Source organism: Rosa chinensis, chromosome 1 (genome assembly GCF_002994745.2).
Source record: "Rosa chinensis cultivar Old Blush chromosome 1, RchiOBHm-V2, whole genome shotgun sequence".
In the NCBI taxonomy this organism is placed as follows: Eukaryota; Viridiplantae; Streptophyta; class Magnoliopsida; order Rosales; family Rosaceae; genus Rosa; species Rosa chinensis.
In genome coordinates, this window is record NC_037088.1 from 46,497,498 (window position 1) to 46,519,015 (window position 21,518).

Sequence of the window (21,518 nt, forward strand, 5' to 3'; positions counted from 1 at the left end):
TGATTTGAATATTGAGCTATTATATCTGAAATCATCATCCTTAACAGTTTACAAAATGGTCAAAATAAAACCCCAATTCACCTACTACAAGGCTAGCCTAGCAATTAGTATTCATGTTTGTTCATAATTGCTACAAAAATGTTAATTAAAAGCTAGCCTAACTCAAAAAAGAGGCTGGCTTTCCCAACTTCTTGAATACAAGCAACCCCCATTACACCTGACAATCCTGCACATCACAGCACAATACTCAATCAAGATTGGTGTTCTTGGTGTGCGGTGCAGATAACTAATGGCTTGACAGATGACCGAAGAGACTCTGGTCCTTCTGCGGATATTCTCTTGCACACTGCATCACAGTTGCTAATAACCTCCGTCAACCTTCCTTTAAGTTCCCCAATCTCTACCTGCAGTGCATGAACTGTGTCCATGTTTCAATGTATAGGTTAATTTTACAAAGGTGTACAACTCATTTATCCATACAGTAGGTCCATCAACATCTGTTAAAGCAAAAGATCCTACGCAGAACTTATATTGCATATATGATGAGAATAATTACCTCCACATAAATGTTGCGAGAATGTCTTCATTGCTGTCACTGAATAATTAAAACGTTGCTTAAGTTTAACAGACAACGCGTCCGCAATTTCTATCTTGTTCTCTATCTCTTCCTGCCACAATTATCATCAAATCATGGTTAGATATTTCTCGTTGGGAGAAAGGAAGGCAGAGCAAGTCAATTTCCCAATATGCAGTCTTCCCAAATCTTAATTCCTAGGAAATACAATATGCAGTCTTTCCCAAATCTTAATTTCTAGGAAATACAGGCGCTCTTTATCAGATAGAGCAAACGACAAAACTCATTCCAAAGTCCAAACCATAAGATTTCTAATTTTCAAGACATGAGAATAACAGGGTATAATTCTGTCAATTTTGAGCAACTATTAAATGAATGCACAGATTGCAGAACCTGTTCAGCAAACCCGCTGGCTATATTATTAAAAGATAAAAGGAGCACGAGCTTAAGTTTAAATTGTAACATTTCCCTCAACGAGGTCAATCACTTCCAATTACTTTTTATAACTGATTTTAGTATTAACCATGATCCCCTTGCTTCAGTTCCGTTGTTAACTAGAGCATCTAAATGGATCTCTAAGACAGTTAAACAAGCATTCAGGATGAATAATACTAAAAGATAGCTATATCAGCTCATCAACGAAACTAAAGAACTAGACGAGTTCATAATATGCCACCTATTATAGATGTGATAAAACAAAAACAATGATCTCAGCTAACCCCGAGTCTTTTTGGGAAATTAGGACCTTCACCAAACTAATTGCATGTTAATAGTTTACGATCTAAAGTGAACCCAGATCAACCTAAAAGTTGGCCTGATGGAGGAGCATAAAGCCACACTGAAGAACAACCTAACGCTTATACTCACGAATCATCACACTGAAGATCAATATAAATCACGCTCCTAAAATCTTCCCTAAATTCTAAAATTAATCAATGTTCTTCCTGGACTTTGAGTTTTGCATTTGCGAAACCCTTCCAATAATCTTAAATAATAAATTGAAGTGCTGCAACATCTGTTCTATGTGTTGAAACTCAAAATTCAAAAGGCACTGATGCAACTTATTACAACAAACCTGTTTTTGGCTCAGCTTTTTGACATTCTCCTCCTGCCACTCACGGTACATCGAGAAGAGTTCCAGTAACACTTTTGGATCCACAATACCTATATAGACAATTCAGAGCAGACTCATGAGTAACCAGCCTCATCACCAAACAATTTCCACTTCGAGTCAACGAAATTCTTGAAACAATGTTGCAAAGACAAATACATAGGACCTATTCAATTTCAACCGCTGTGCTTATAGCTCAAGAATTAAAAATACTGAAGCATAGAATATGCTGTAGACCCCAGGCATTTAGCTAGTCAGTAAAAATTTCATACATTTATACTGCTCTAATCCTTAATAGCTTAATTTTACTCTTTTTGCAGGAAATTAATAAGAAGAAGAAAAAACCCATAACCACAAAATGTCAACAAGAAGCTTACTGGGAGCTGAAGAAGACGAAGGTTTCCTCACTAAAATGTCAGTCAAGCTACCCTCACTTGGGGGTGAAGTCAGTAATGGCGTCGACTGCAATCAACAATTTACTGCCATCAATAATATGAAAAGTTATCTCTTACAAGCAACTTCTCATGTCCTATCAATCCAAGATAATTTGCTGAAGCAAAGTTCACTACTTCTTTGCCATTGACTATTGTATGTGGCCCTGCAGCACTGAATAAATTCTACTCATTAGCAAAATCCCTTAGAACAAGGAATATACTGTTCTATATTTACCCATAGGCAACATCATTTTAACTCCAAGATATAACACTGAAGAAAATTGCAATAACCAATTATTTATTCTTCCAAAAAAAATAACGTACTGCTAATGGTCTCTCTCTCTCTCTCTCTCTCTCTCTCCCTCCCTCTCTCTCTCCCTCCCTCCCTGATAAAATTCAAAAAGAGGAACATCTAATTAAAGCATAGCTGAACTATGGATTGGTCTATGAAGAGCTAGGGACTAAGCTCACTCACCTTTCCAACACTGGGGGTTCATACTGCATATCTTCTGTGATAGGAGGAATGAGAGGTTCAGGAACCCATTCCTCACATAGATCATCTATTTCCTACATGTACCAATACACTAGCAAAGTTCAGTTAAGAATCCAGGATACATGTCATATCAGAAAGCAGAAGAATCAGAAGCATATAATCAAACTAGACATTTAGCAAGTTCATATGTGGTGATATGCAAATAGTAGCATACCTAAAAACTTTATTCATTGAGACAAAAGTTGACAACTAAATTGGTCACACAGACCTTTTCTTTCAAATCCCACGAGGAAGTATAATCAAATTACAATTTACAACAATGCCTCAACACTTCTGACTCCTTGTTTTGTTAAGTTACGAATATAAAAAGCAGTTCAATGAATTAAAGGAGGTGCGCAAGCAGAGTGTATTGTTCCACAAGAAAAAAGTACTGGCATAAAACTTTCACACAAACCTTCTCTGTTAAAGGCTTCTTAGGGGGCTTGTAACTTTTCTGGGAGAATAGAAAAACAATGACTGCAAAAAGAAGTACTTCTACATAAAGATGTCCTGCAAGAAAAAGGCCAAACAAGAGAGATTTGTTGATCAGAAGCTATCCCAGACATTCAAGAGAGATTTTTTCAAGCAAACAAAATTGAAAAACCAGAAACAACCCATAGGGGATATTCAATAAGTCAATGAGAATTTCCATTCAAGTCAATTATCCCAATAATCCCAATTTCAGCAAAATAAAGATTAAACAAGTTAACACTCCACACCCATACCAAAAGAAAAACCAGATCTAGAGTGGTATTACCGTAGCCCATCGCCCTGAACCAAATATTCTGCAGCCACCAGAAACAAATACCCAAATCCCTGCCAAAACATCAAAATCATGCTATAAACAAAGTCTAGACCCATTTACCTGCCACCATATATAATCCGTAGACTCATTCTGAAAAGCTTGAAACAAATCGAGACATGATCCCTAATTTCTTTTTCAGTTTTCTCCAGCCACCAGAAATGAAATTAACCCATATATCTGAGCTTGAGCACTAATTGGAAGAATATGTGAGATGATAAGAGCCGTATCAAAAGTTCATAAATTTAAGATTGGGTAATCAGGTCGGGTCTTACTATTTCGAGCAATAACGAGCTCTTGGAGCTCTGAGATCTGACTGTTGAACCCGGTGATCAACGAATCCAACGACGCCTCTGCTTTCTCCGCTCCCATCTCACTCTCTCTTCACAAGAAAAAAGACGATGAAACGCCGGATAGAAAATCAGTATTGGTGGTGGGGAGAAGAGAGAGAGGACCTACGTTGGTGGTGGTCGGAGAACGAGCTCAAGGCCTCTCAGGTCTGAGAACGAGCTCGGGGCGGGTCAGGTTGGAGATCGAGGTCGACGCGAAGAAGGAGGGCGCGCGCTGGAGTCCAAAGTGAGAGTTAGTAATTAGGGTTTGTAAGTTTTAAACAAAGTGAAAAAATTCTAAGTGTTGGGGAAATGAATATTTTGGTCCCCCGCGTATCTGAAAATTTCAACTTAGTCCCTCCACGTTTTTTAAAATTTTTCCAATGAAACTTTTCTCATCGTTTCAGTTGGTGACTGATGTCTACAATAACAATAGAAATCGGTTTTTTCACAAACTGATGTTAGCACGATTTTTAACATCAGGTGCAATCCTGACCGATTTAATAGTGGCGATGTCTAATGACATTATTCTAGTAGTGCTAGCGACCATTTGAGCACAAAGAGCATCAAAAGGACAGACTATTGGACAATTTCATTATCATGCAAGAAATCTGAACCAGAAAATCATGAAGAGTGTCAAGTGTAAATCTAGTTGTCATGCACGTGCAGTGTGTGCGTGTAAAACATTCAGTGAAGACAAATCTTGGAATAGTAGTGAAACATTGATGAGATTCATTGGAATGAAGCATAGTTGGAGAGTCTACTTCTACAGCACTGGAAATTGCCCGCATGATAAAACTTGACAGCTTTTCACCACTCTGGAACATTTTCAGAGAAAATTTTCACTTTTCTTAGTATGATCAAAGAACCAGTGAAGACTAATCTTGCAGTCTATGAACAAATATGCGTAAATATGGGATACTGTTGTCACTAAAAAATTTCCATACAAAGTATGAGGCATGTTGAGGACATATTCAACCTTATGAATATGATACAGCAGCCCAACTATCCAATACACATGACAAGTAGTCATTCGGCATCATGAAGGATAATGTATTTGTTCCATTGAGAATATTATTATATCAGATGTTATAATCTGAAGTTCTGAACTTACAGGAGTATAGGGATAAGTAAAGATTCAAACCAAATTAGGGTCATGCCAAGTTTAAAGTAACGAAAGGCCATAGGATTTGCCAACATGGAAGACATCGTGCATCTACACGCACCTATAATCAGCATACCAATGCGCAACATGCTTATGTGAAAACTGAAAATTCATAGTGATGCAGCACCAGAAGGAATTATGAGAACAATTGAACAAAGCTAAGAGAAACAGAAAAAGGAGGATATTAATGGGAAGAGTTTCTCAAGTTTACTCAGTAGTCTGGCAACATGGAGTAAGAAAGCCTTAGTAGTAGTGTGCTCTTTCCTTTCTGTCTAGTGTGGAAGTACTTTCTTTCCAAGTACCTGTAAATCAGGCTCATGGATAGCTAAACAGCTTTTTACCTAAGCATGAGGCTCTGAGTTTTAGTCTGTAATTATGTTTGAATAAATAATTTCGGATTGCTCATCCAGCTTGTCAATATTTCTGCAATATTTAAAATGTTTGTTCATAACTGTTGTTGGCCTTACTCTTGTACTATTTTTAGGTTTAAACTTTCTGTTTTTTTTTTTTTTTAAGAAATTTTGCCTTAGCTTAAGGTAGAAATAAGCAGCAGTGATTCCGCCTGTTATAGTAACCGCTAGGCAAGTGGCCGTTAGGTGAAAAACTTGGGCATGTTGAAGGCTAGTTTTGTTTCTGTCAAAAGTATGAACAGGTTTTCTTAAGAAAAGGTAAAGGTAGACTCAAAAGTCAGCATAGGATCTCTTAGGCATTATTTTAGAAAAGACTACCCTTATAGGTCTTTTCCTCTAAGATTTGTGTCAATTGACACAATACAAACTTCTTGGTGCAAGTGGGCACAATACAAGTGATTTCTGGATAAAAATGAATTATCCCAAAAAAAAAAAAAAAAAAAAATTGGGCATTAAATTGAATGAGAGTAAGTCTACCAATTCTAAATAAAGTGTGTCTATATTCCAAATACTCAAAAATTCCAAAACAGAGCTCTTTTAGAGAAATTTTAAATACACACCCCAAACTACTTAATACACATCCCTATTATTTTATATTTCAAATAAGATTTTATAGGTAGATTAAATGACCAAAATAGACATCTATATATTAGGAGAAAAATAATAATAATAATAATCATATCTTCCTTATATGATTCTATAATTATAAACACAATAAATTTCTATACATGCATCCTCATTTAAAACAAGAATAAAGTTAGAAACCATCTAATTTAAATTTTCCTTAAATAAATTGTAATTAAATGGGGTGAGAAACCATATCATTTAGAAATTTCAAAATCAATGGCATTAAATATTTTTAAAACAAATCGCTTGACTCCCATTTTTAGTTTTTTTTTTTTTTAAGTTATGATTAGTCAATTTATTATCTAATATAAAAAATCACAGGTATAAAAGTTTGTAATTGTTAATTTGTTTGACCATCCAATGACAATTTCATAGTTCCGCCATTGTGGAGAAACTAGTGATACAGTCTTGGTTGAATGTTCGACTCAAAATTTTATACTTGATCAATATGGTATTTGGTGGATGAGAACTTAAATAATACAAAACCTATTTCTAAGCATCTATTTGGAGGGAACAATAATAATTCTTTATGGATTTCTCAATAACTAACACAAGTAATTAATATGGTCAATTATAAAATACTAATATGTTAATATATACTAATCAAATTAAATAGTAGCCTTAATGTAGTTAAATAATAGTGTATTTCATGGTTTTTTAGATTATGGATATTTTAGGTAATTTGGGTTATGTATTTAGTAAAATATTAGAATGAGTAATTAAATGGTAGGTGTATTGAGTAAGGAGTGTGTATTAAATAATTCGCTCTTTTATTCTCAAAAAAAAAAAAAAAAAAAAAAGGGAGCTCTTTAGCATACACATGATTTTTTGTTATCTTTGGCTCTAAAACCAAATGCGTGAAACACACCGGAAACTAATGGGTCTCTCAAACAAGTGACACTGCCAACATAAATTTCCTCATAACCCCTAAACCCATCGATCTGAACCTCTTCCTACCACCCCAAACAAAACCCAAATCAGATTGGGAAAACATCACAAACAGTACCCCAACTTAAAGTCATTCTACACTTTGGTACCTCATCTTCTAAATATATCACTTTGATACCTCAACTTATTATTTATGCATAAGATTCATACACGCCGTTAATAACACCGTTAACTCAAGTGACATGTGGCTTTCTATCGTGGGTATTTTCGTCAATTTATATTTTCCCACCAAAAATCTCATGTTATTTGCCATCTAATAAAAACTCACTCCATTAATTCATATTTATTTTTATTAAAAAACAAAAACACAACAAAAACAATTACTACATCTTTCTTCATTGCCAATGAAACCAAATAACCATGGATCTATATTTAAAGAGTAAGCAAATAACTACAACAACCATAAATACTAAAAGTTTCAAGCAATTTCTACAACTCTATTGGAGACAATCTGCTATGATTGGTATTGAAATTGATTATGTATAATGAATTGAACAAGCATTTTTCCTTCTTTGTCTGAAGAGTTCTTCAATTAAAAGGGGAAAGACTCAAACCCTAAACTTGAAAGAAAACTAGTATCTACCCAACAAATTACATTTGAAGAGCTAAAATAAGATGACATAGAATCAACAATTAATAAAGCTAGTAGACAATTTGCTCTTATCCAAATCAATCTCTATTTGTGAGTTAGCAGGCTGAAAATGATAAATCCCTCACCTCTTCTCATTTTAATTATTATGTTTCTTGGGATCATAACAATAAGTCAAAATTTCCAGTACAATAACCTAAATTGATCTTCCATAAACCCAAATATAATATTTTCCTTGATGACAGATTTATTTTCAGCAAAAAGAAAGGAATTTTAGATCATCTCCCATGGAATTTTTGGTGGAAAAACATAAATTGACGAAATACTCATAGCAAAAAGCTACATAACACTTTTGTACAAAAAAAAGCTACATAACACTTTTGTACAAAAAAAAGCTACATAACACTTGAGTTAACGGTGTTATTAACGGCATGTATGAATCTTATGCATAAATAATAAGTTGAGGTATCAAAGTGATATATTTAGAAGATGAGGTACCAAAGTGTAGAATGACTTTAAATTGGGGTACCAAAGTGTTAATATATACTAATCAAATTAAATAGTAGCCTTAATGTAGTTAAATAATAGTGTATTTCATGGTTTTTTAGATTATGGATATTTTAGGTAATTTGGGTTGTGTATTTAGTAAAATATTAGAATAAGTAATTAAATGGTATGTGTATTGAGTAAGGAGTGTGTATTAAATAATTAAGGGTGTGTATTTAAAACTTCTCGCACTTTTATTCTAAAAAAAAAATAAGGGAGCTAAAGATTTTTTGTTATGTTTGGCTCTAAAACCAAATGCGTGAAACACACCGGAAACTAATGGGTCTCTCAAACAAGTGACACTGCCAACAGAAATTTCCTCATAACCCCTAAACCCATCGATCTGAACCTCTTCCTACCACCCCAAACAAAACCCAAATCAGATTCACTCCTAAATCTCCCACAGTTCCACACACAAAGCAAATAGGATGAGTAGGAAGAGAGTTTTGATAGTTGGAGGCACAGGTTACTTGGGACAGCATGTATTGCAAGGCTTTTCAGAGATTCAAGAAACCACTCCTTGAGATCTGGCATTTACCCACCACTCAAGTCCTCCTCCCCAAGCTTTGCTCAATGCATTTCCTAGTGTGCTGCCTTTCTCTGTGGATTTGAAGTCTGGCAATGGATTTGAAGCCATTTCTCATCAGTTTGGTCCGGTCAGTTCTCACCCTATTAAGCAATTTCTTGTATATGTTGATTGTGATTAGTGATTTTATAATGTTGGTGCTATGATTTGGAGTAATGGGTTTTGTGGAAAGATCAATTTTGTTTACTGGGTTTGAGTTTTTTGAATGCCATACTGCCCTGTTCTGCTGTTGGGTTTGTACCTTAACTGCAATGTAGTAGCTTTAATGGGTTTTGTTTTGTTGTTGTATTAGATAATTGCTATTCTTTAGTTCCGTTTTTCGGAGTTGAGACGTGTGCATTAGTATGGTTCTGTAATGTGGTTAGGGGAACTTAAAATCTCTGAACATGCTAAAACAATCAAGTAAGCAACTTTTAAGTGCTGAGAGGTTTATTCAGTTGAATTCCCAACCTGATGTATGTAACTTAACTGCAATGATCTAGCTTGCATGGGTTTGTTTTCTTTTTATATGGATGAATGGATGATTGCTATCCTTTTGTTCAATTTTGAGTTGAGATGTGTACAAATGCCATTAGTTGTTTAGGGAAACCTACAATATCTTAAGTGCTAAAAGAACTTGTCTTCTGGTATGCGATTTGATATTGTTGTTCAAGTAAACAACTTTAAGCGCTGAGAGGTGTGATTTGAATTCCCAGCCTGATGTGGTAGTAAACTGTGCTGCACTATCGGTTCATCGTGCCTGTGAAATGGATCCTGCAGCAGCTATGTCAGTTAATGTGCCATCTTCTCTTGTTAATTGGTTATCAAGCTTAGAAGAGAGTAATTATCTACTGATCCATTTGTCAACTGATCAAGGTAACTGACTCTTAATTGTTTCGTATACTGTAATTTGTTCATATTCCTAGTTCAGTTACTGAGTAAAGATGGATCAATAAAAGCAAACAAGAGAAACTGATAAGAACTACAACAGCACATAGTTATTACTTGGCTATTGCCATCCAATAAACTTTCTCAAGTACTTGAGATAGAGATTTAGACTTTTAATTACATTATTTACTATTAATTGTTAAAGACCCCTGTTGGTCTACAGTTGAGGTAAATAAGATAAAGGAAAGGACGATACAAATTGTTGTATGAATTAACTTGAGCGTACAAATTGTTGGATACAAATTGCTAAATAGCTATTTGTAGACGGGGACTGATGTGAATTCCCATCAGTTTATGAAGGGGTGAAGTCTTTTTACAAGGAAGATGATGAAGTTGTACCAGTAAATGTTTATGGGAAATCAAAAGTGGCAGCTGAGCAGTTCATTACTGAGAAATGCTCGAACTTTGCAATTTTGAGAAGCAGTATCATCTTTGGGCCACAGACAATCTCACCGGTTTCAAAATCTCTTCCGATTCAGGTTTGCAAAAGAGATAACAGACATTAAAATTGTACTATTGCCACTTTGTTGGCAGATTAGCTTGGAGACCATATGAAAAATTGAAATTGGATCTAGGCTACTTTACTTTGTTCAAATTAGTGATACTTGCAATTGATGTAGTGGGTTGATGGTGTCCTCTCCAAAGGAAATACAACCGAATTCTTTCATGATGAGTTTCGATGCCCTGTGTATGTAAAGGATGTCATAGCAATCATACTTGCTTTGTCCAAGACATGGATATCAGGTATGAAGTTTGTAAACTAATGCCTGCAATATGTTTCTTTTTGGTTAAATGTGTTTGTCGTGGGCTATCATGAGACTACTGTTATTTTCTACTTCCTATTGAGAAGTACTTTCACTTGTATCTTCATCGTACTAATATTCATGGAAATTTTTGCAGAGGCTAAGCAAAGAAATTTGCTACTGAATGTTGGTGGACTGGACAGGGTATCCCGTGTTCAAATGGCTGAGACAGTTGCTGATATAAGGGGATACAACCTCTCATTAATTAAATCTGTATCTGCATCATCGGTATGATACTTTGCTACATTTCTAGTGTTCTATTATGTTTGAGATACTGGCGTTCAACTTCAACACCTTTATATCAGAATTACTAATACATGACCTATCATTTTCAAGTTGCATTCTCACTTGGTTTTCACTTTGCCGTTGTCTGGACATCTCCTATATGATTGAAACATGCAACTACAATGTCCAGCCATATACTTTCTCCTCTTTCTACCAATTAATAGGATAATGATCAATTGTGTATGCTCACCAACGAATGCCTATCATTTTTTAAGCTCCTTGGAGTGGAGTTGGAATAAGGGTTAGGATTAGGATAGTTGAATGTTCTTAGGGTAAATATATAAAATAAGGTTTTGGCTTTTGTCGATTAGAAAACCTTGTTCTTTATGTTCCAAAAATGTAAATAAATAAAATAAGGTTTTGGCTTTTGTCGATTAAAGAACCTTGTTCTTTATGTTGCCTCAGTAGTCAATTTATTTATTTATACAGTATTCCTGTACCTGACAATATTTCACTGTCATGTTCATCTTAATGTCTCCTGCTGACATATCCATGGATATAACTAAGCTAGTTCAGACGCTTGGTATTTCTCCTATTTCATTTCGAGATGGTGTCAGATTGACGCTTGAACTGTGACCAGTGATCAAGTCTTGATGCCATGACGATCTTGTAAATTGCTTCCTCATTGTAATACTGAGGAGTACCCATCAATTTCACCCATACTTGATTGTAAAAGTGTTGTTAAGGTGTTCTAGAGAAACTGTCTTTTATCCCAAGAAGCTTCAATTGTATTATTATGAATTTCATTTCTATTAGTTTCAGAATGAAAATGCTCATGACCCAAATCTTAGACAATTACTGATTGTCTCATTAGCCTCATGTCTGTCTCTACGACAATATTTTGAAGCAAAAAGATGTTTGCTTGTTACTAATCAAGAGGGGCGTATTACTAAAATTCTTTAGTAATTTTTCAAAAGTAATTAACTGAATAATGTGGTGGGAACGAGAAATAGACATTCAATACTTATATAGTTCGACATTAAAGCTTTCTTTCAATGCTAGATACAAGTTTTCATAAACTATAATAAGAGAGCTTTGTATATTTTTAAATGCATGATTGAATATCAGTTCATACAATTTTGACATCTGCAAAAGCTGTCTTGGCCCCAGATCTCAATGTCATTCCGTCAGTTCTTCTTCACCAGCTTTTTTAGAATTAGAATATCTATTAAATATGGAGTTCATTGTAATTCAGTACAACTTCAAAACACACATAGGAAAACAAGTTACAAATATGAAAGTTCGAGCACATTCTCTCCACACATCACAGGCAAATATTGAGCAAGTTTGCCACAAATTTATTATGTGTTACAAATTGAAAGAGTGAGTCTAACTTACAGGAAAATACACAGAAACAGAGCACAAATCTAAGTCCTTATTAGAAAACAGAGGCCAGCAACAAGTCAGGTGCATTGCTCTTCACAACCATTTCAACGTCTCCAGTATCTCTGATGTACATAAACATGTCTCCTATGATGACCAAATCTTCGTTCCAGCTGAGGGAATATCTTTAGAAGCATGTTATACATAGCTCTGTAATACCATTTCCTCCATCTCTTGCAGAACAAAAGTGACCCGATGGCAATCCCAAACCCACATGTAAATCCAATTTCAGGACAGATAATATCCCAATCAATTTCATGTCCCAAATTTGAATGGTTGCCTTCCTGCTTTGGTGGTGAGAAGCCTGTGTTATTATCTGCTGTTAAAGGAGGCCCCCATAATCCTTTGTTACCTTCGAAGGAAGCTGCATCAAATGTTGAAAATTGAGCACCGCTTGGTATCCTCCCGACCAATTGATTATATGAGAGATTCAAGAATGCAAGGAAAGTGAGTTTTGTAAGCTCCAGTGGGATTTGACCGCTCAGTTTATTTTTCGAGAGGTCCAAAGACTCTAGCTCACTCAAGTTACCTAATGATGATGGAAGTGCACCTGTGAAAGCATTGTTGGACAAGTTGAGGGCATATAATGATTTGAGTTCTCCAATTTCCTCCGGTATTGATCCGTTGAACTTGTTGCATGAGAAATCAATCGAGGTGAAGAGTGTTAAAACATTCACCAGCTCCATCTCAGAACCTTTGTTGGTAACCATGATTGTATCTTCTTGAAAAGAAGCTCCAGCATACAACCATTGAAGGTTACTGATATTCAATGGGGCATCACCTTTACTAGTCCTCATGGCCTGCCAAGTTGTCAAATCTCTTCCAGGTATTTCTCCACTAAAATTGTTGTGAGCTAGGTCTATCATTCGAAGTACTGGCCAAGTGCCATTAGTCTTGCGACAACCAATGTGCCCAAAAAATTTATTGGACCGCAAGACAAGAACACTCAACGTGGATATGTTCCTCAAAAAGCATGGAAATGGTTCTGTTATCAGATTGTTTCCAAGGTTTAAAATCTCTAACTGGGTGCAGTTCACAAGAGATTTTAGAAACTGGCCTTGAATATGATTTCCACTGATGTCTAGTTTCTTTAAACTGCAATTATGAGAGAATTCATCAACATTTGTAAGATTGTTTCTCCTCAAATTGAGTACTGCAAGCGAGCTCATTGTAGTCAAGCACTGGGGAATCGTGCCACTCAATGAATTATTGGACAGATCAAGAATGGTAAGATACGGTGAATTGCATAATGATTCTGGAATGATCCCATTGAGGTTATTGCTAGAAAGCGAAAAGATTCCAATACTAAGAAGCACATCTCCAATGGTACTCGGTATGATAGAGCTGAAATAATTCTTTGAGAAATCTAGATAATAGAGATAGCAAGGTGGCTGAAAATTTGGGATTTGCCCATGAAACTGATTGGAATGAAGGTCAAGGTTATCTAGATTAGTGATATTGATTGAATGAACATTTAGAGAATCTAGGGAATTGCAAGAAAGGTTCAGGGACTCAAGATTACTTAAACTCCAAATCCAGTTGGGTATCTTGCCATTTATCTGGTTATCTGAAAGGTCCAATCCTATCAAGTTAGATCGATTCCTCAAGAAATTAGGAAATGTTCTCAATTTCAATGACGCCAAGCTCAGCTTAGATAGTTGAGAAAATGAGGAATATGAGAAATTGGTATAATCATGGGTAAGAAACAAGTTATTGTGTGAAAGATCAAGTTCAGAAAGATTTCTCAGCTGGTGTAGACCATCAAGAGGAAACGAGCCACTTAAATTATTTGAAGAAAGATCTAGAGTTTTAAGACCTCGCAAGCTAAAGATAGACATAGGTATCGGCCCTTCTAGATTATTGCTACTGAAATCAACTCTAAGATTAAGACCATTCGGCAAGTAGGAAGACACATTTGAAGTTTCAGGGAATGGACCAGAGAATTGATTGCCAGAAAGATCTAGAAGACCCGTTGGGCTTAGGTTTAGGGAAAACAGAGATGCTGGGATATTCCCATTGAGCTTATTAGAGCTCAAAATGAGAGAGGATAGCTTAGTAAGGTTTCTCCAGTGAGTGGAATTAATAGTACCTGTTAGACCATTGTAGGAAAGGTCTATGTCGCCCACATTATTGGCCCCACTGAATGACGGAATTGAACCTTCCAACTTGTTAAAAGACATCGACAAAGAAACCAATTGTGTAAGGTTTGTCATTGACTTGGGCATCGGTCCGGTGAACTCGCAAGCGTCAATATCTATGGTGGACAACATTTTGAGGTTGCCAATAGAATTTGGCAATAACCCTGAAAATTTTGTCCAGCTTAGATGCAGGTTCCGAAGAGATCCATTCCTTGGGAATTCTGGCAAGGAACCATCAAGTTGCTGATTATATGAAAGGTCAATACTTTGTAGAGAAGGTAACTGAAAGATCTCTTTGGGAAATGTTCCATGCAAGTTGCATCCCTGGAGACTCAAGATAGTCAAGTTTGAAAAGTTGGCAAAGAATCCTGGAACTGGTGCAGAGATATTGTTCCCATCCAACTTAATTACGGATAAAGATTGAAGATAATGAAGATGGAAGAGACTGCTGGAATTAACTGAGATATGTTCGAAGCTTATGTCAAGACCCAGAACATGCCCATTACGGCTGCAGGTGATGCCGACCCAGGAACAACAATCAGTACTTGCATTCCAAGAAATAAGCTTGGTGGAATGATTGAACACGAGGCCTTTCTTGAATTGGAGTAGTGATAGTTGCTGGTTTTTAATACACTGGCTATGAACTGCTGGGATGATGATACTGACCCAGAGTGTGATCAAGAAAAGGAAGAAATGTAGCAAAGTTTTCATTTTGGCTGAGGTTAAGTGAACAACTCTTAATGGTTATGGTGGCTTTTATAGAGTGGAATTGGCAAACTCCTCCATGAGATTTGTGGTCGTTTTGAAGTGTTCTGTACTGTGGCCTAAGTCGACGAAGACTTGGGCCGACAATGACCCTGAGAGTCTATCTTGGAGTGAAGCATGCTTCAGGCAAAGTGAACGAAGACCTGGGCTGACGAAGACCCGGCCCCGAGAATCAAATTCACACTGAGGTATGCTTTGAACCAAATTCACACTGACGAAGACGCTGACACTCGCTTCTCTGGGCGCCAACTTGAACTGCACTGTCTAATTGAAGTCGAAAATTTTTAAATCACACAATTAAAAGATAAAATTCCACTATCAGAGGAACCTACAGAAGAATCTATAAGAAACATAGTTTTTAATCATTCGATCTAATGCAAAGAAACGTATAAAGGTATAGCCAATTGCAATTGTACCCAACTGTGGGAAAGCTTTAGCATTAAATTGTGTAACATCTTGAAATTGGTTCAGAGGTTGTTTTCGGAAAACTGCTATATATGTCAAGTCAATTGCCCGGACTTTGTGTTTGAAGTGAATATTATGTGTAGGCCTGGCAATTCAGTCCATGACCCGTTAACCGCCCGCTAAAAACCCATTTATTTTCGCCCAATAATTTATGTGACAGTTTTAGGGGATTCTCATACATTAATTTCTTAAAATAGTTGATTACTTCCAAAAGTGTTACTCTTTGTGGAAAAGCTAATGCCTTTATGATTGTAGTGTATGCTCCTTGAATTTGATTTCAGGTGATTTTGCAATTAATATTGCTTGCTTCATGTTATCATGTAAAATTTTGAATGGAATTTGTGCTTGATTTTATGATGTGAAGTTTTTTCGCATTATCATCTCTCATTTTCACTGATGATAGCATATGACCCAGTTGTTGAAATTCATAGAAACATAGCCAGTTCAATACGACCTCTTTACCTTCTATTACTATAGTATATGTGTTCCACTGCTTGTAACATACAGGCTACAAATTGTCGGCTACTTTAATAATTCTTACTGATCGAAGATAATGACTCAAATTGTTTGTGATGCCGGTGATGATATCGTGATCTTTGTAGAACACAGAGAAATATCCAGGGTAATTTCGAATCCTCTTACAGTTTACTTATATTAAAACTGCATGTCCCATTGTCATGCATTCACACACCTGCTTAGGCATGGCAATGGGGCGGGTTGTGGACCATCCTCATCCCCAGGGTCATTCTCTACCCCCATCCCTGCCCTAATCCCCAATAAAAATATATTGGGGATTCTCCGTCCTCATCCCCACTGAGGACTAAGCCTCCAAACCCGCCCCAAATCCCCAATAAGAATTTAATAAATAAAATAATTTTTTCTCATATTGCCTTTTTAAAAATCAAAATCTACAACAAATAAATTTAAAACATGATTAAATTCATGAATCATAATTTAGTGAGTGTAAAAATCAAAACATCATTAAAGTAAAGTAGTAAATAATATATTTATGATTTATATTATAAAAAAATAAATTAAAATATATACAAGTTAAATATATGTATATATTATTGGGGCGGGTTTGGGGATGGAGATCACAATACCATCCCCGCCCCATCCCCAATCTTAGATAGCGGGGATTGGGGATCCCCATCCCCATTCCCCATTTGTCCCCAAATTCTCCCCCATTAGGGGTGGGTATCCAATGGAGCTCCGCCCCGCTGGGGATTTTTGCCATCCCTACACCTGTTGTTCACTTTCCTTCTCATCCTCTTCTTAGTAGTTTCTAACGATCATTTTCTTTTGACTAATGTAGAAGGATATATATAATCTAGGGGATATATTTCTTTCAATTTCATACCTTGTCAATAATTAAAAAGCTCCATAATACATCATTTAAATTCTAATATTTCATTCTGCCAAATATTTATAGAAATGCCGAGGAATCAGTTACTACTGCTGTTGCTGAAGCTCGAATTGCTACAAATATTAATGTTGTTCCACATATGTGAGACATGAAGACGGAAAGGTTTCAAAGAATCAAAGGTATTCCAAAATCAGAGATGTCAACATAGGTGAAGTTCAAATTGGTACCAAAAAAAACTTTCGAACCGAACAAAAAATTGGCCAGAAGGACATTGCTAGGTATATTTATTAGATTTAACATGCATAGATCATTACGTTTGAAAAGAGTTTGGAAAACCACTAGGCATCACAAATAACTTAGTGCCTTGCCAAACTTAGGGTTTTGTTTACTCACTAGTCAAAACTACCGATCGCTTGTTTAGATAATTTGAGGAATTCAACTATTGATTCAGGCATCAAACAATCAAAGTATTAAGACCCTAGAACGCATACTAAATAGGCCTCCAAACCATATAAACATAGACTTCATAAATGAGAAACATGGTGAACTAAACCTCAACTTTATTAATTAGAAAACATGTTGAAGTCAAAGCATGTTCTCTAGAACTAAACCTCTCCTTCAATTCCCATTCCCAATTTTCGTTTCCACTACTTCTACTCAAGACCCAATTAGGGTTTCACTGTTTCTGATCTTTTTTTGTTCTGATGTGACAGAGAAAGAGAGTTGGTGATCGGAGCAAATGGGAGGAGGCGAACATGCGCACGGCGAGGGGGCCCACGGCGGAGACTTCAGGGCGAAGGTGTGGAGCATGAGCGGTGGGCCCTACTGCAGGCCCAAGCACTGGAAGCGCAACACGGCCTTCGCCATGTTCGGAGTCTTCCTCATCTGCATTCCCATCGCCATGAAATCTGCCGAGCTCGAGGTTCGTTCACCTCACCGAAACTCCTTTCTCTTTTGGTTTCGGCTTTGGATTTCTGTTTTAGAAATGTAGGAACCTAAGAGATGGTAAAGTTTCATATTCTTGGGTTGTAGGTGAAGATTGGGTTTTGGATTGTGAAATTAGGGCCCAGATGAACTCTAAGCTCGACTGAAACTGAGGCTGTTAGATATTGTTTTGCTTTAGTTGAGGTTTAGGTTTTTGATTCTTGGAAATGAGTACATAACTAATTAAGTACATGTATCGAGAATTGTTTCGTGGTTTCTAAATAGTACTTAGTGTGATAGTCAGGTTCCGTTGTGATTTGTGGGGAATGGGGTGCTGATCTGGGGTTGTCAGTGTTTTATCATTGTCATCTTGTTCTACAATATACTGTAGCATCTTGTTCTACAGATGAGTTTTTGTTAATGTAGTGACTGAAATCTTGAAGTAGATGAACAACTAAAATTTGGTGGTAGCAGCCAATCAAAAATTGGAATTTGAATAATGTTTTGAAAGAGAATTTAGAAGATGCTGGTATATAGAATTCTCAGAAAGCGATGATGCTCTAACCTGGATGTCGTACCCATTATACCCTGCGGTTAAGATCATCTGGAGGACGGACTTTGCTCCCTAGTTGTTGTACTTTTCATTTGAAGATAAAATCTTTTGCCATCACAAATGCTTTCAATATCTACAACAAGCTACCAGTGTCAGAAACTTTAATACTAGAAATGGTTTTACTTTTGGGTAGTGCTGTTCGCATTCTCTATTACTCCTCACACTCCCTTTCATTTTTACTAATTTTCAATGTTGTGTATGTTTTTCATTCTTTTCATTTCAAAACTACACGGACCCCTTACTATCATCACTACTGCTTTCCCAACGTTTGAAGTCCAGAACCATCTACCTCTCCACCTAAGCTGGTGTACTCCACAATGCCCGGTTACCCAAACCCTCAAAGCAGCGGAGTCTTCTCCTTCCCACGCTGCTCACAGACCCCAGCACTGATAACGACTAATGTTAACAGTTACGGTGCTCTTGCAGCTCCTTAGCGGCCATTCGTCCGACCTGAATCGGGTGGCTCACACATAACCCCATTCAGCGGCCGGCAGGTGCATAAAAGGAACCATGCCAGGCATTGTAGTGGAATGTCATGGATGAATGGGCAACTTTGAAAGACATTATTGACAATTGAAATATTGATTAGGCAACTAGTCTGTATCCATGATTTCCAGAAAGACTTGGAATTGGGTTTTTTTGGGACCTTATCTGTTTGAAAAGTTACTTTTGGTTTTGCGAGTTTGGTGTAGGATGATTGATTTTTAAGGATTGGAGTGGGACTGTTTTGAGCTGGTAATGCTGTATGACTTATCAGACTGAGAATTTTGGATGTCAAAAGATGAAACACTTTGGAGCTAAAACTGAGTATAATATAATTTAGGCTGCAAGTAAATTTCTCTGAAGGGGTGGTTGAATTTCAGATCTCAACTCATTCAGGGGTGAGGTGTGAAGAGATATTTTAAGGATGAGCTTTAGAAACCCATATGATCAAATAAGAAACCATTTATCAATTCATGATGAGTTTCGATGCCCTGTTTATGTAAAGGACGTCGTACCAATCATCCTTGCTTTGTCCAAGACATGGATATCAGGTATGAAGTTTCTATAATCATGACTGCAATATATTTCTTTTTGGTTGAATGTTTTTGTTTGTGGGCTATCAGGAGACTACTGTTATTTTCTACTTCCTATTGAGAAGTACTTTCACTTGTATTTTCATAGTACTGAACTACTGATATTCATGGAAATTTTTGCACAGGCTAAGCATAGAAAATCGCTACTGAATGTTGGTGGACCAGACAGGTTATCCCGTGTTCAAATGGCTGAGACGGTTGCTGATATAAGGGGATACAACCTCTCATTAATTAAATCTGTATCTGCATCATCGGTATGTATACTTTGCTACATTTTCTAGTATTCCATTATGTTTGAGATATTGGCGTTCAACTTCAACACCTTTATGTCAGAATTACTAATACATGACCCATCAGTTTCAAGTTGCATTCTGACTTGGTTTTCACATTTCCCTTGTCTGGACATCTCCTATATGATCGAAACACGCAACTAGAATGTCCAGCCATATGCTTTCTTCTCTTTCGACCAATTAATAGGATAATGATCTGTTGTGTATGCTCGCCAATGAAAGCCTATCATTTTTTAAGCTCCTTGGGGGAGAGTTGGAGTAAGGGTTAGGATTAGTATAGTCATGGCTCAATATCATTGAATGTTCCAAAAATGTAAAAAAGTAAAATAAGGTTTTGGGTTTTGTCGATTAAAAAACTCCGTTCTTTATGTTGCTGTAGTAACCAATTTATATATTTATACAGTATTTCTCTACCTTACAATATTTCACTGTCATGTTCATCTTCAGGTTGATCATGGAGTTGTGTCTCCTGCTGACATATCCATGGATATATCTAAGCTAGTTCAGACGCTTGGTATTTCTCCAATTTCATTTGGAAATGGTGTCAGATTGACGCTTGAATTGTGACCGGTGACCAAGTCTTGATGCCATGAAGGTCTTGTAAATTGCTTCATTATCGTAATAGCGAGGAATACTCATCATTTTCACCGATACTTATTGATTGGCGTAAAAATGTTGTTAAAAAGTGTGTTCTAGAGAGACTTATCTTTTATCCCAAGAAGCTTGAAATTTCTACTTGTTTGAGAATGAAATGCTCATGACCCAAATCTTAGACAGTTAGTCTCATTAGCCTCATGTCTGTCAAAACGATCAATATAAAGATAAACAATTTTAAACAATAATCTGTTTGCTTGTTTCTAATTGGGAGGGTCGGATTCTTTAGTAATTAACTGGATAATGTGATTGGAACGAGGAATATACCCTCTGTTGGATTTTTCATTTTTGTGTAGACTTTTTTTTTGGGGGGGGGGGGGGGGTGTTGGAATTTCTATGGTAAAGGTAATGCAAATGCTCACGTTTGTCCAGAAATGTTGTGGTGACAAAAGACTTGCTTCATAGATGGTCTCCCATGTCCACAAATGTTCTGAATGAACCTTTCGTGCGCAATATATCAAATTATCAATCTCTTCTTCTCTAGTTAAGCTTTTTATAATTTCTGTCAATCCTCTTCCGACATTCACTACTTCTATAGTTCGACATTAAAGCTTGCTTTCTAATTTCTATTTATGCTACATACAATTTTTTGCACACTATAATAAGGGAGCTTTTAATATTCTTAAATGAAGATTGAATATCAGTTCATACAATGTTTTCAAGCACATTGTTTTTTTTTAGGGTTAATTACATATAAGTGCATCTTTAAATGTTTTTTTAGCCATAAGGTCACAAATTAGTTTTTTCCCTCATAAGCCCACTTGATTAAAAAAGATGTTATATTTTAGATATAAAAATTAACATATTTACAGAAATGCCACTATAGTAAAAAGTCAACAATCATTTTCTCTCTCCTCCGGTGAGGTCTCAGGTCAACTCTGCGGGTCTCCGACCAACTTCCAGCAAACTCCGACGGGTCTCCGGCCGACCTTCGGCCAACTTCTAGCGAACTCCGGCGACCACAAAAGCTACTGTGACTAGCAACAAAAGCTACTCTGATGAGATTTCCGGTAACCTCCGGCGAGGTCACAAAAGCTACTATCACTAGCAACAAAAGGTACTATCACTAGCAACAAAAGTTACTCTGGTGAGATTTCCGGTGACCTCCAGAGAGGTCACAAAAACTACTGTCACCAGCAACAAAAACTACTCCTGAGATTTTCGACAACCTTCGGT

General features: G+C 36.5%; 3 protein-coding genes and 1 pseudogene across 14 annotated transcripts; 2 read left to right on the top strand and 2 right to left on the bottom strand.

The window, feature by feature from the left end:
- LOC112180991 lies at positions 1 to 4,070 on the bottom strand. 9 transcript variants are annotated; one of them, XM_024319624.2, is made up of 10 exons: positions 3,913 to 4,070; positions 3,729 to 3,835; positions 3,409 to 3,467; positions 3,067 to 3,161; positions 2,595 to 2,686; positions 2,255 to 2,291; positions 2,063 to 2,147; positions 1,650 to 1,738; positions 557 to 668; positions 1 to 418 (listed from the first exon to the last, which is right to left on the bottom strand). In XM_024319624.2, exons 3-10 carry the CDS (start codon positions 3,416 to 3,418, stop codon positions 252 to 254), a joined length of 687 nt encoding a protein of 228 aa, XP_024175392.1. In that variant the 5' UTR covers positions 3,419 to 3,467; positions 3,729 to 3,835; positions 3,913 to 4,070; the 3' UTR covers positions 1 to 251. The 9 variants fall into 9 exon arrangements, with proteins under 9 accessions (XP_024175392.1, XP_024175376.1, XP_024175389.1 ...); XM_024319608.2 differs by having other exon boundaries at positions 3,409 to 3,646; XM_024319621.2 differs by having other exon boundaries at positions 3,729 to 4,044.
- Positions 4,071 to 8,312: 4,242 nt separating this feature from the next.
- Positions 8,313 to 11,463, top strand: LOC112180974 (annotated as a pseudogene).
- A 635-nt stretch (positions 11,464 to 12,098) lies between these two features.
- LOC112167929 (receptor-like protein 34) lies at positions 12,099 to 14,321 on the bottom strand. The gene has a single exon (XM_024305036.2). It carries the CDS (start codon positions 14,319 to 14,321, stop codon positions 12,099 to 12,101), a length of 2,223 nt encoding a protein of 740 aa, XP_024160804.1.
- Positions 14,322 to 17,268: 2,947 nt separating this feature from the next.
- On the top strand, positions 17,269 to 20,406 carry LOC112181046. Of its 4 annotated transcripts, none has more exons than XR_005807871.1 (4): positions 17,269 to 17,707; positions 19,146 to 19,356; positions 19,524 to 19,652; positions 20,136 to 20,406. XR_005807871.1 is itself a non-coding variant. In XM_024319632.2 (3 exons), the coding sequence occupies exons 1-3, from the start codon at positions 17,525 to 17,527 to the stop codon at positions 20,253 to 20,255; spliced, it is 432 nt and encodes a 143-aa protein (XP_024175400.1). In that variant the 5' UTR covers positions 17,283 to 17,524; the 3' UTR covers positions 20,256 to 20,406. The 4 variants fall into 4 exon arrangements, 1 of the variants encoding a protein (XP_024175400.1); XR_002928670.2 differs by having other exon boundaries at positions 17,271 to 17,707; positions 19,186 to 19,356; XR_005807872.1 differs by lacking the exon at positions 17,269 to 17,707 and adding an exon at positions 17,714 to 19,129 and having other exon boundaries at positions 19,186 to 19,356.
- Positions 20,407 to 21,518: the final 1,112 nt, after the last annotated feature.